Source organism: Micropterus salmoides, unplaced genomic scaffold (genome assembly GCF_014851395.1).
Source record: "Micropterus salmoides isolate LMB-PRFRI ecotype aquatic unplaced genomic scaffold, ASM1485139v1 Ms_hic_scaffold_11, whole genome shotgun sequence".
Lineage (NCBI taxonomy): Eukaryota > Metazoa > Chordata > Actinopteri > Centrarchiformes > Centrarchidae > Micropterus > Micropterus salmoides.
This window is the reverse complement of record NW_024040152.1, coordinates 7,517,829-7,530,125: the sequence shown is the minus strand read 5'-3', so window position 1 is coordinate 7,530,125 and position 12,297 is coordinate 7,517,829. Positions and strand designations below refer to the sequence as shown.

At 44.5% G+C, this 12,297-nt stretch overlaps 1 protein-coding gene across 1 annotated transcript in view; it reads right to left on the bottom strand.

The window, feature by feature from the left end:
- LOC119897089 (raftlin-like) overlaps positions 1 to 12,297 on the bottom strand; it is a 109,104-nt gene that overhangs the window by 55,822 nt on the left and 40,985 nt on the right. Inside the window, exon 3 of the mRNA XM_038710648.1 lies at positions 11,608 to 11,785. Within this exon, the coding sequence (XP_038566576.1) occupies positions 11,608 to 11,785 (178 nt within the window). The remainder of the gene's footprint in view (positions 1 to 11,607; positions 11,786 to 12,297) is intronic.

Below are 12,297 nucleotides of genomic sequence, written 5' to 3'. Positions count from 1 at the left end.
CTGAACGTTCACATGGTAACTAATTGCATATTACCTATTAATGGCTTGCTTTGGGATTTGTTTTAGCAGTGTAGTGGCTACACCATTTGTAAATGTGCGGTTTCCAATTACACTGTGTTCACTGAGGTATGAAAAAGGATTGTTTTGACATATTGTTTTTCAGAAGAAGTCAAACTGTAAAAAAAAAGGAAAAAAGAAAAAAGAAAAAAAAGGAAAAGAAGTCTACACTTTAGTCACTTTAGTCTTTGTTTAAATTTGAAATGTTCTCAGAGCAAACCTTCAAGCTCAGTTTGATTTGTTCAAATAATTTATATACCTCACCTTATCACATGATTGGCACCATTTGTGGCAATAAGTGCAAACATGCAGACATGATATTTGAGACTCAAGTCAGACTTAAGTCATAAAAATAAGGACTTGACTTACTTGAGATTTGAAGCAAAACATTTTCAAGTTTTGACCTGTTAGAATCCCAGAACAACAAGCACAAATTTGTAATAGCTGTGTACACACATTTATGTATTCACACACACACTACCTCACACTCAACCTCCAAGTTTCAGCCTTTTAGGTAGAAAGTTCCCTGCAACCATGAATTCTATAGGTAGAATAGAGTTGTAGGGTGGGCAAAAATTTGTGGACCAATGAAATTCTTTCTATACTGTATATTTAGCCAAAGAAAGTGAAGAAAGAAAAACTAGCTTGCTTAGCTGTGAGGGAGTAGGGCTGATCCCAAATAGTCAAAGATTTGATGCTTTGATGGGCGGAGCCTGATTCGACTGTCAATCTCACAGTCAAAGCTTCGCAGCGAAACAAGGATCATGCCATTTATGCAATATGGGGGTGCTCAACGTCTGATTTTACATAGATCTACCAGTTTTCTCCCAATAAGTTAACATACAGCCTATTACAATAAACATTTCAATGTTTAATGCTGTAAATAAACATGTAAGAAGAAAAAAAACGTCCAATAAATGTTTTTAAAGTGTGTGAATGAATCCAAAATTGTAACCCTAACCCTGGGTCGTCAGTGCGCATGTGTAGGCGTAGTGTGTATGTGTGTAGTGGCAGGAGGAAAACTTGCTGAAGAGACAGAGCTACAGCTTCACCAGTGTTGTGCTGAGTTGTCCTATGGTGAAATGCTTTGAGCATTTAGCTCATAACCTCAGCATTCTAACGTGCTCACACTGAGAATGCTAATATGCTATTTATAAGATATTTAGCAGGTATAATCTTTAGCATGTTCACTGTTTTCCATGGTTGTTGTGATATTTCATTTTGGACCAGAGTGATGGACTGACTGATCAGTGTTGGTCACAATTAACAGCTTTGAAAGGTGCTAAAATCACAACTGTATCACTTTTTGTGTACAGGACTGTATTTTACAGGAAAGGTGTAGCTGAAGCTGAAGTCAAATCAGGTTATATATTGTTTAAAGCAATCATTGCCAGAGAGTAACAAATTAAGCATTCAGTTAAGTGTTTTGAATTATTACTTTGCTGTACAAGGAAATTGCTTGAGAGGACCTGAATTGCACTTAATGTATACAATAAAAGCTTTTGCATCAAGCTACAGAAAAATGTCAAGGCTGACTAAAAGCATTTTCACATCGTTGTCAGTCTGAGTGAAAATGTGAATTCGCTCTAGTTCTTTCTGCATTAGGAACAGAGTCGTGTGTAACCTCTCATCCACCACCTTCACCCACCGTTTATCTGTTGGTATGACGACACAGTCAGGGAGCAAACATGAACCCATGTTTAGCATTCTGTCACTGTGTGGGGCTTTGATAATACAGTATAGCACACCTCTCCTACTGTCACATTTTCACACATTTGTGAATATTTTCACCAGAGTGAATCCCCCCTAATGGTTTTTAGTCTGCACCTCTTTATTTTCCTCTTTGTCCATCTCTCTCTTAAGCTCTCCACCCTTCTCCTCCCTCTCTACCCATCTTTCTCTTTCAATCCCTCTCTTTCTGTGCCTAAGCACATGGGAGCTACTTGCAATTACCCAATAATGATGAATATATCCCATCAGACATTGCCTGCTGAACTGTAACCCTATTCCATCGCAATCAAATTGAACACTGGGAAATTTGACAGTTGACATTTTAAATTTTCAAACGGTCCAATCCATTCTGTCTGCATTGCAGGGTTTTTTTCTTCTTCTTTCCCGCAGCAGGTTGTAACGGGGGGTGGCCGCTGCTGATGACAAATCGCTGTCTATAGTTTCTAAAGTTATAACCCACTTAACCATATATGTCAGTCAGGTGACAGTGTCTTAACATTTACAGATGACACGACGCTGTATGCCCACAACCTTTGTGTAGTTCCTGACTGTGAACGGATTCCTGCAGCGTCACCCCCTCCATGTAAAGTGTCTTGTTGGCTGATCCTTTCACACTGAGGCTAATACTGTAAAGACTCCACTGGGATTGTGTCCATGGACATAATGCACATGCTAAATACTGTGCAGCTGCTGTACTCCAGTCAGTTCATCTACCTTGACTTTCACTTTGTTTTCAGTGCAGTCACAAAAAGCTATTCGTTTTGGAGCGACGGATGAATGAGTGCTCACTGTCATGCTTTCAATCCCATTCATTGTAAACCCCCCCCACCCCCCCACACACACACCCAACACCATCCCTGTCTTCTTCTTCTTCTTTTGATTTCTGGGTCTGACAGCGAAAGGGAACTGGAGAGGAGATGCTATGCTATGCTTTTTGGTTTCTCTTATTTATCTTCCTTCATTTTCCCCTGGAAGAGATTTGGATTCCCTTGGGCTTATGTTGATGTGAGCGGCTGTCTCCACGGTGACAGACGCCGGAGATAACGCCTGGTCCTGCTTTCGGCTGGTGCCACCAAAGGATGGTAGTCTTCTCTGCCCTTTTCACTCAATATATCTTTCCCTCTCTCTCCTTTTTTCATCCCATTCAGCCTCCTCCTGCCTTACTCTCTCTACTTCTTCACACTCCAGCTGTGATTTTCTTTTCTTCCTCTCTCCCCCCTCATGGTGTCTTTTTCTCCAGAGCAAGGCAAGCACCTCTTTTAAAAAAGAGAGAGAGATGCGGGCCATTCAGCTGTAGCCTTTTCACGCAGAATCAATATTTCTGTTGTCCGATTTTGCAGCAGCAAAGAGCTGAGGAGTGTTTCAACTGTTTGTACGAATGTCTGGGCATGCCGAAAGTGAATCCGAGTTGTTCTACAGAACAGCATGGGAGGTGATTACTAATGGCCACAATCTGCAGGAAGGGAGGGCAGATAAGGTGCCATGCATTTCAACTATATTACCTTCTAAAATGAGTGGCTGGCTGCCTTGTTTTCACCTCACACCAGGTGCATTATAGTCATCTTTTTAAAAATAATAGATGTAAACTAATAGGAGATATTTCTGGCATCAAGGGTTGCAAAAGTTAAAGTAATGTTAATTTTCTGCATAGATAATGGTATGTCCCTGGCAGTCAACTACAACTCTCTAGTATTTCAGTAAGAAACATTTAATCACTGGGCTTAAAATTTAGTTTTGTGTGTCACTAATGCCAAGCTTAAGCTTTATACACTTGTTTAATGTAGTGCATTCAACAGTTTAAATCAGTTTACTTTTGGATTATGGGTCAGTTTTGGATTAATCCAGCAAGTGTTTTTCTCCCAGTTGTAATGACGAAGAGTTCTGAATTTGCTACCGCTCTGATTCAAGCCTCAGTCTGCCTTCTTCTCAATGGCTGCTGGGGCTCAGTGGTTCTGTAGCATTAAGTGCCATCTGCTTTACCAAACTGATGGGGAAAAAAAGGATTTCTGATAAATAAAGACGGTCATAACATCAACCTATGGTATATTATAATATTGTTTAATAAGTTTTGACTAAGTTGGAAAAGTTGGCTGACTGAAAAAGAGAAATAACCTTGACGTTGCTATTTCTTCTTGAAGTCTGAGTGAGGGTGTCCATTTCTGCAACATCCAGGTTCAAGTCTAAATCTCTGTCATTATAGCAGCTGATAAAAACACAAAAAAGTCCACATGGATAAAAAGAAAACAAATTAACAAAGACATCTTAGGTGGGGGCAGCAATGAAATGCTTGATGTATCAGAGTTACTGATGCCTAATTAATTATGCAATTCTGTCACATTGTCTTAAAGTATATTTATATAAAGGCAGGGGACGGAAATGAAGTGACTAGCATTTTATTTTGCCAAACTTTCAGAAATGAGCTAAAAACGTATGTATGACTTTAATGAAAAATTACAACATTTATTGCTTGTTCAAATGAGCTCATGTGGCTGTGTAAGTAATGAATGTTCTCTGTGAGAAGAAAAGGAATCATTACTAGAATGCCAAACATCTTAAGGAGGTCGTTGGGGTGGATAGTTGGGTGTGGGTGTTTGACTTTGGATCCTATGGGGGTATTTATGTTTCAAAATTATTTTGTGTTTGTGCAAAGTGTTTTATATTTCCAGATTACACATTTACACACAGATCGCTCATCTGTTCACACAAATAATATTGAAACATAAATACCCCCATAGGATCACATCTCCTTCTACAGTTTGTCTATTCACATCTGTAGATTTCTCTGAAATTCAACAAAAGTTAGCATTACATAATGCCTCATTTGAATATTTCAGTATAACATTTCAGAAAACGAAGGTTACGACAGCCAAAGCCGACCACCACATCACCTAGTGACAGAATGGTGGGACACCCCTGAGACCAATAGGGGTTTGGCCGGACCATTAACACCTGGACTGCCCTGACTTCTCACCGGAACGTCAGGCACTGCCAGTGTATGTTCCCCCTCTACACCCAGTAGTAACCAGATCCTCACTTTTCAGATCCTAGGTTGCACTTGCGAGCTGGATCCCGAGAAGGAGCCCGACCTATCCAAGAGATAGAAACGCACAAACGGGCACAGTAAGGGCCAAGATGCCATTGTGCAGATCTCTTCGACACACACCCCGCTGAAAAAGGGTCGTAGACACTTCCACACTTCCGAGTGGAATGTGCACACACCGCTAAGGGTGGATCTGTTCCCGCCCGTGCCCAGGCTTGGGAGATTCACTCACAAAGCCAGCTGGCCAGGCTCTTCTTGGACAGAGTTATACTGACTGACATCACTGAAACAGACGAACAGCTGACCAGTGCATCGAATGGGGGCCGTGTGCTCTACATAGGACGTTAGCCTAGCACACATGGACACAACAGATGCACTCTCACCTCCCTGCACCCTAAGTGGGGTAGGGGGGTAGAAAGCATCCAGATTTATTGTCCTGGACCTGAACATGCTCCTTTTGTTTTTAAGAACAAAGGAGGTGTGTTGTCTCAATCTGGCTGCATTGTCAACACCAAGAACCAGCATGCAGCTGGGGTGAACCGACAGGCACACAGCTCACTCACCTTCTTAGCAGAGGTGAAAGCAAGGCACAGGGCTGTTCAAGAGATAGCATTTTCAATGAGGACTTCTCCAGGGGCTCATAAGGCGCAGATATTAGAGCCACCAACACAAGCAACAAGTCCTACTGAGGCGCCGAGAGACACGACACCGGTCGCTGTCTTCTCACACCCTGCAGAAAGCGCATCACGAGGGAGTGGGTGAAGACTGTTCTGTCACCAAACCCCCTGTGACAGGAGAGATAGCTGTAGAACAACAGCCCCTTCTCCATCAGACCATGCAGGAAAGAGAAAACGGATCCCACCGAACAGGTAGGCAGATCCATCAACGCTGCAATGCATCAACGCTGAAAGCCCAACCACTTAGCTTTACTGCAAGACGTGGATGGTCTGTGCGACCTCTGCCCGCTGCTTGGATGGTCTGTGCGACCTCAGCGGCTAGACCAGCCTGAGTCTGCCTCTCCACAATTTTAGGAGAAAAACCTGGAGAGGCTGGTCCAACACCAGCATTGTGCATATGAAGCCTCACCCGTGTGACAGAGCCCCCCAGACCATAGGTACAGGCCAGGGCTCTGTCACTGTAGGCTGCTTCACTTCTACCAGAATGACGAACGATCGTTCCCGCCTCACCTAACTGGAGGGATGAGATGGGGTGGGGGGGAATGCAAACAGCAGCCCTTCTGGCAATGTGTATTGCAATGTGTCCTCGGCTCTCCTCAGGGAGCCACAACACTCACTGCACTCCCCTGGCAGGTCCCTCCCCATCCAGTGAGAGACTCATCTATAAAGACTGACACGGATGAAGACACCCTGCCAAGCAGCACCCACGCTGCCAAACAGTGAGAAACCCCCAGAATCGCAGGTCCTCCTGCACTAGAGTTGAAGGTGGGGGGGGTCACCATGCATCACCTTTGCCTCTTGAGGTCCAGATGCAGGCTGGCAAACCAACATTGTAGCCGTCGCATGTGCAGCAAGCCCAGTGGAACCACCTGATAGACTACTGCCCTGAGGCCAACAGCAGCATCACTGCTGCAGCCTGTGGACCACCAAGCGACGCGCACAGATACACTCTTGGAGTGTTGTAGTTGAGCACAATCCCCAGATACTCAGCTCGCTGCAGCGGCTGGGGGGAGCTCTCTTCCCAGTTGATTGCAACCCCAGGCTGTTGTGGTGCAAAATCAACTGGGCTGTGTGGAGATCACTCAAGGCTTCAATCTCTTCATGACCATGAGGTTGTGAATAGAAAGGAACCCTCATGCCCTTCTCGTGCAACGATTGCAGTGCGATGCATCTGCTGAGGGTGTGGGGGGCTAGCGAGTAGTTGACGGGGAGCCTAATGTATTTGTAGGCTACCCCCTGAGAGGAGAAGCCTAGAAATTCCCTGTTACTGTGTCACCTCGACATGAAATAGGCGTCTTTCAGGTCGATGGTGGTGAACCAGTTCCCGGGCTGCACTGACTCCAGCACTTTCTTTATCGTCAGCATGTGGAAACGCCCTCTTGTCCACTATGCTGGTTCAGGTGGCCGAGATCCAGAATGGCTCAGAAGCCTCTCGTCTTTTTGGGGACCAAAAGTACATGGTGCAAGACCTCTGTGCATGTCTGCCTGCTTCAGCAGAAGTTGCTAGATCTCGGCAGCCAGGAAGTCTACTTCCTCTTGAGAGGGTAGACTGGCTTCCATTATGTCCAGGAAAACTGGTGGTATGCAGCAGAACTGAAGAGAGTAGCCTCGTCTCAGAATGCTGTCCACCCAGCTTGTCAGCATGCAACGGCGTCGCCATTCTGCATGAAAATGTGTACACGTGAACAACGCATCTTTGGCACTCTCCACCGCCAAACTTTCCATAAATGGAAGTTTAGCCCAAGGAGGGGGGCGACGTCGAATGGGCTAAAGTGTCCACGCAGGGTTGCTCCCTGGTGCCTTTGAACGCACCACAGCTGCGATGTGGTTGCGCGGGCCGGACAGCCGGCTAGCGAGGAGGAAGCCCAGGTCCTACTACCGTCTCGCTCGGATGGGCTTCTGTCTCAGTGGTTTGAATAGCGCAGCAAAGACCTGGGCCCTCCCACTGTCTCTCTCGAGCTTAGCAAGGAGAGTAGTGTGGGCCGTAGGTCGGATCATTAGCTTAGCATTGGTGAACGTGCAGTTTTGTGGAGACTGAAGCGCGTTACGCACCGAGCCGAAGATGGAGGGGGTTCGATGGGGAGGAGAATGCTCTTTAGCAATGCACTGCATTTAATCAGTTGAACATTCACAGCATTTTCAGTGTGTACACACCAGCATATGAAACACAAATAAATGCATGCTGGACACATAACGGAGAGAGGAGGTCTGGTGGTGTGTATCAGCCTCTGTCCCTCTGTCACCCCTTTTTCTATTTTTGTTTAAAATAATAAGGCTTAGACTTTGTCCAAGGGCTGCAATCGAAAAAGGCTGTGGTGTCCTTGAACGCACCATGGGCCGTTTTCGAAAGGTTGAACCGGCAGTGGTGTCTTAGAACGCACCAGGGCCGGAGTGGAAAAGGCCGACCGGGCCTTGAACGCACCACAGCAGTGGCAGGTAGACAGCCTCGCCTGCTGCAACAGACGCTACGAGCCGCTCGTGGTGGAAACGAAAGCAACCGAAGCAGCGAGTGATCTCTTTCGTCCTGCTATACCGAGAGACCTGACTTTGGCTGTCTCTCTCCGGCTATAGCGGACTAGTCTAGCTGTGCTGTGACCGCTCGGCGAAAGAGATTCTGGCAGGGCGGCGTGTCTGTTTATGTAACAGGCTTTCACCGCCGGTGAGCTAGCAGCGTGCCCATGCAAGTCCTCGTGGGCACACTGGGAATGCAGAGCTACAGTAGATTGCTGCATTGCCCAGTTTCCACAGTAAGAACAGCTCGTTTCTCGGCTGTCACGTCATGAAAGTGGACCATTATGGCCGCGCGGACTCAGCGGTCAGGCTCGTGAAAGTGGATGCCCGGGCCTCACCCAGCCTCTCACTCGGTTCTGACCGGGAGGGCGCCGTGGGCCGCGGGGGGCCTGGACTCGTCCGGGCAGGACATGGGTCACCTCACCTGGGTGCAAAGATCATTTTCTAGAAGTGGCGACTCCATCCGTGGAGGTGGTGAATTCAGTGAGCAGTTTGCTGAAGAAAAAAGGATGCTGAGGCAGTAGGGACACTGCTATTTATACGTCATGCACGTATCGGTAGCAACGTCCTATTGGTTGGCTGATAAAATTTCAGTGGGCAAGTGCGTGCGTGTGATTGGAGGAGGTAGTACCCATAGAGTCCAGTAGAGGGTGGAGCCTGTGTGAGATAGAACTTGTAATGCAAAAAACAAGTGTCTTAATTTAAGTAATCAACAGGGGAAGTATCATGGTGAAGTTTTTACTCTATTCACCTGTAGTGTCTCCCCTTAAAAACTTCATCCAATCCTGATGAACCAAGAAGCCTCAGATGAGAAGGCCTGGATGTGAGGAGTAAGACTGTACAGCAACAGGTTTTCAAAAGATTTTTCCAGACTACTGTTTCTTCCCGCTGCTGTCAGGTGATTGACACTAAGCAAGGCATATCACAACACCTTGCACAAAACAACTCTGGCAAAATTGTAATGAAAAATGATAAAACAGAAAGTTTGACACACCCAAATTAAGTTGTCATGTTTGCAGTGATAAATTATCTCATGCTGTGGAGTTTGTTTCTCATATTGTATGATAAGAAAAAGCAGTGGCTGGTTTCTTCTGAAGGGATGAAAACAACAAACACCAGCAGGGACGAGGGAGCTTGGCGCTGACTTGAGAACAGTTTTTCCTCAGGGCACAATTTCTGCACACTGCACCTAAGAATTTAAATTATCATCTGCATACATTAGCACAAACTTAATTAATCACTTCCCTTTTAATTTATTACTTTTTAACTGCGTTATACTGTATTTACTGCTCTTATCTTTTGTTATGTTTTTGTTTATTGCTTCCTTTGCTTCTGTTTTCTTCTTCTACATTGAATCCTTACATTTTCTGTTATAACTTAGCTCTGAGGTATTTTATCTTATCTTATCTTATCTTAAATTCATCTTTTCACCAAATTCCCTCCGGTCATCTTCCATTTCCCTTCTGAATTATATCCCTGATCAAACATTATCATTACCATTATTTTTTCTGACAAAAACAACAACAACAAAATTCTTCCACAGTGAGTCTTTCTCTAGTGTTTTTTTTTATGTCTTCTGTTAGATGATCAGTCTGTGGTTGCAGCAGAACTGTCAGGGCACAGCAGCTCTGATTATTACACTCCTCACTCTTGGTTGCATGTAATATCGGGTATTGTTTTTTTGCAGTTATTGTACTGTCGCTGTGGGGGAGAGCTTTGGCTAAAGGACTGAGATATCAATGTAGATTAGTAGCAGTAGTGTTGTGTTTACCCTCAGCAGTGAAGAAATTACAGAATGGGTTGTCTGCGTTCAGAAATGTGTTTTCTGGTGGATTCTACTCAGGAAATTTATCCTGTACAATGTCACACACTCTCATTCACATTAAGCTACATGCTATATGCACAAAGAGAAATGTAAACACAGGAAGCTTTAGTATGCTCACAAAAGGTTCAAGTGCTGGATCTCTAACCTCTTCAGAAACAGGCATGTCTCTCTCTCACACTCACGTACAGCTGACACACACCCTCACACACATCCATGCCCTGCAGCCAGGGAACAGTGTTTTGGTAAACAGGCCTGTTCTCTGGACTTCAGAGCCAGACAGACCGGCCACTGGGGCTTCAGCTGCTGGACTTTGCCTGTCTGCATGTCACTGCTGCCAGAGAAAAAATATTCTCCCCATAGCTTCAATCTTTTTGATTGATATGTTTTTACTTGAACTTATACATGGTCCTGAATAAGCTCATCATGTTTCATGACCCCTGGGGCCATCAGCTTCATTTAAAACCAACGATAAATTTCCCCAAACGCTACAATACTTTTTTCTGCTTAAGTCCAGAGAAAGTGATTTTTTAGATGGATTCTAAACAAACAGAAAGCAACCTCCACCCTACACGGTCCATCACTCCCCCAAAATGCCCTTCAACCACCCTTGGAGCCACTCCCTGGCGTCCTGCCTTAACTGAAACGTGCGCCCACCCCCACAGTTCCCAGGACAGATAGGCTCAGGCACAGGGCTGGAGGGCAGATGTAGGGGGCCAGGGTGACTTCTGGCCATACAGGCGGTTTTGGCCAGATCATTGAAAGGGCTGGAGATAGAGCATTGAGATTACTGCTGACTCACATCCAAATACAGCTGCCCACATGACAGCTTGCTGAGCCACAAACAGATGTTGAGATGCTGAAAGGTTGTACGACTGATATGAAATTTGACACGAACCGCCATTGTGTTTTTAGGTGGTAACCATTGTGGAGATCTCTCATAAAACAAAAACTTTTTTTTTTTAAACACTTCATCTTATCATCATTTCAGTATATAATGTTACTAATATCACTCCCCAACTAGCCAGCATACCATTTTTGTACCATTCAAAACATGAAGAAAAAGCAAAATCTGATTCCCATCAAGTGTTTTCTACATAATGACACCAATTAAGGTACATTAGTAATCTTAACATATTTTCTTAAGTGACTATAATGGCTACATTATTTTGTCTTATTCTCAGGGGTGTAGCTAAGAGGTCTGAAAGGCGATTTTCTCAGAGCCCGCCCCCGCCTTTGTTTAGTAAGATACATTTCTTTTAATAAGGGCCCTCTCCCTTTAATCCTCCCTACTTACCACCTCACTGGTGACAGAGAGGCTTATTCCTGTAAAAAATACACCTTTGTGTTAACTTTTGGTCCTGGAAAAGTTGTAATTTAGGATTTTTCACTTTTCTGATAGTTGTTAAATCTTTAAAACTGTATAGGTCAGTGAACTCATGCAGCAGGAAACATATAAACATTTGGGTGCATGCGACCTACAAACAAGGGTGTAAATTGATTTAAACTGAGTGTTTTTCAGTAAATTTGCCAGTGCCAGTATCCCAAATATACTGTGCTTGGCCTTAATCTTCCTTGAGCTGACAACGCAATAAAAAATACTAATAATACTTTTGCATAAATTATTTCACTGGAAAACAAAGGTCACTGCTGCAAGCCTTTAACGACTAAATTTTCTGAAGAAACTATAGCTTAGGCTGGGTTGTTTTGTATTCCCATGGCAGATGATCACACATTTAATAGTCAAAAATCACTCATGTGGCTCTTACCCGTCACTGAGTCGGACCAGAATGGCCCGGTAGAGCTGGTGCTGTGGGCTGTTTGACTCTGGACCACAGGGGTGGATGAACGGGTGAACGGCTGCCAGAACAAAGCCCTGCTGGTAAAGCTCCTGCAGCTGGCCTGGCAGCTCCCGCACCGACGAGAGACGCAGCGTGGACGTCCCACCTGAGAGACAGGGAAAGAACGTGTGAGGCGTGTCATGTGGAATCTTGAATTCACACATCTTGAATGTGTGATCTTTGAATTCTGTTATTTGGACACATCTTGCCAGCTGCCACTTGCTAATGACTGTGCTGTTTTGCATTGGACTTTCTGGATAATAACAGTTCCTTGGTTATAAAATAGAGGAAGCGGGACTGTTGCTTTGGATTTCTGTTTATGAAATTTGAGTTTTCTCTATTCCTTGTCTGTCAGCCATGGTGGCGGTCACTGCTGAGTCTCTGAAGCAGTCACTTCTGTTACAGAGTTTTCTCAGGAAAAAGACAAATTGTTTTTTTGTTCATACTCGTTATTTGTTCTTAATTATATTTCCTGCAGTGTGAATCACGTTCAACTGTCAATAGTGAGTATTTAAATAGATATTCACTTTATAATGCCATTTGACCTGTCTGCTTACCCTTTAGCCTCACAAAATCTTGGTAACACCTGACTTTTCAATGACCTTTCCGGACCTTATG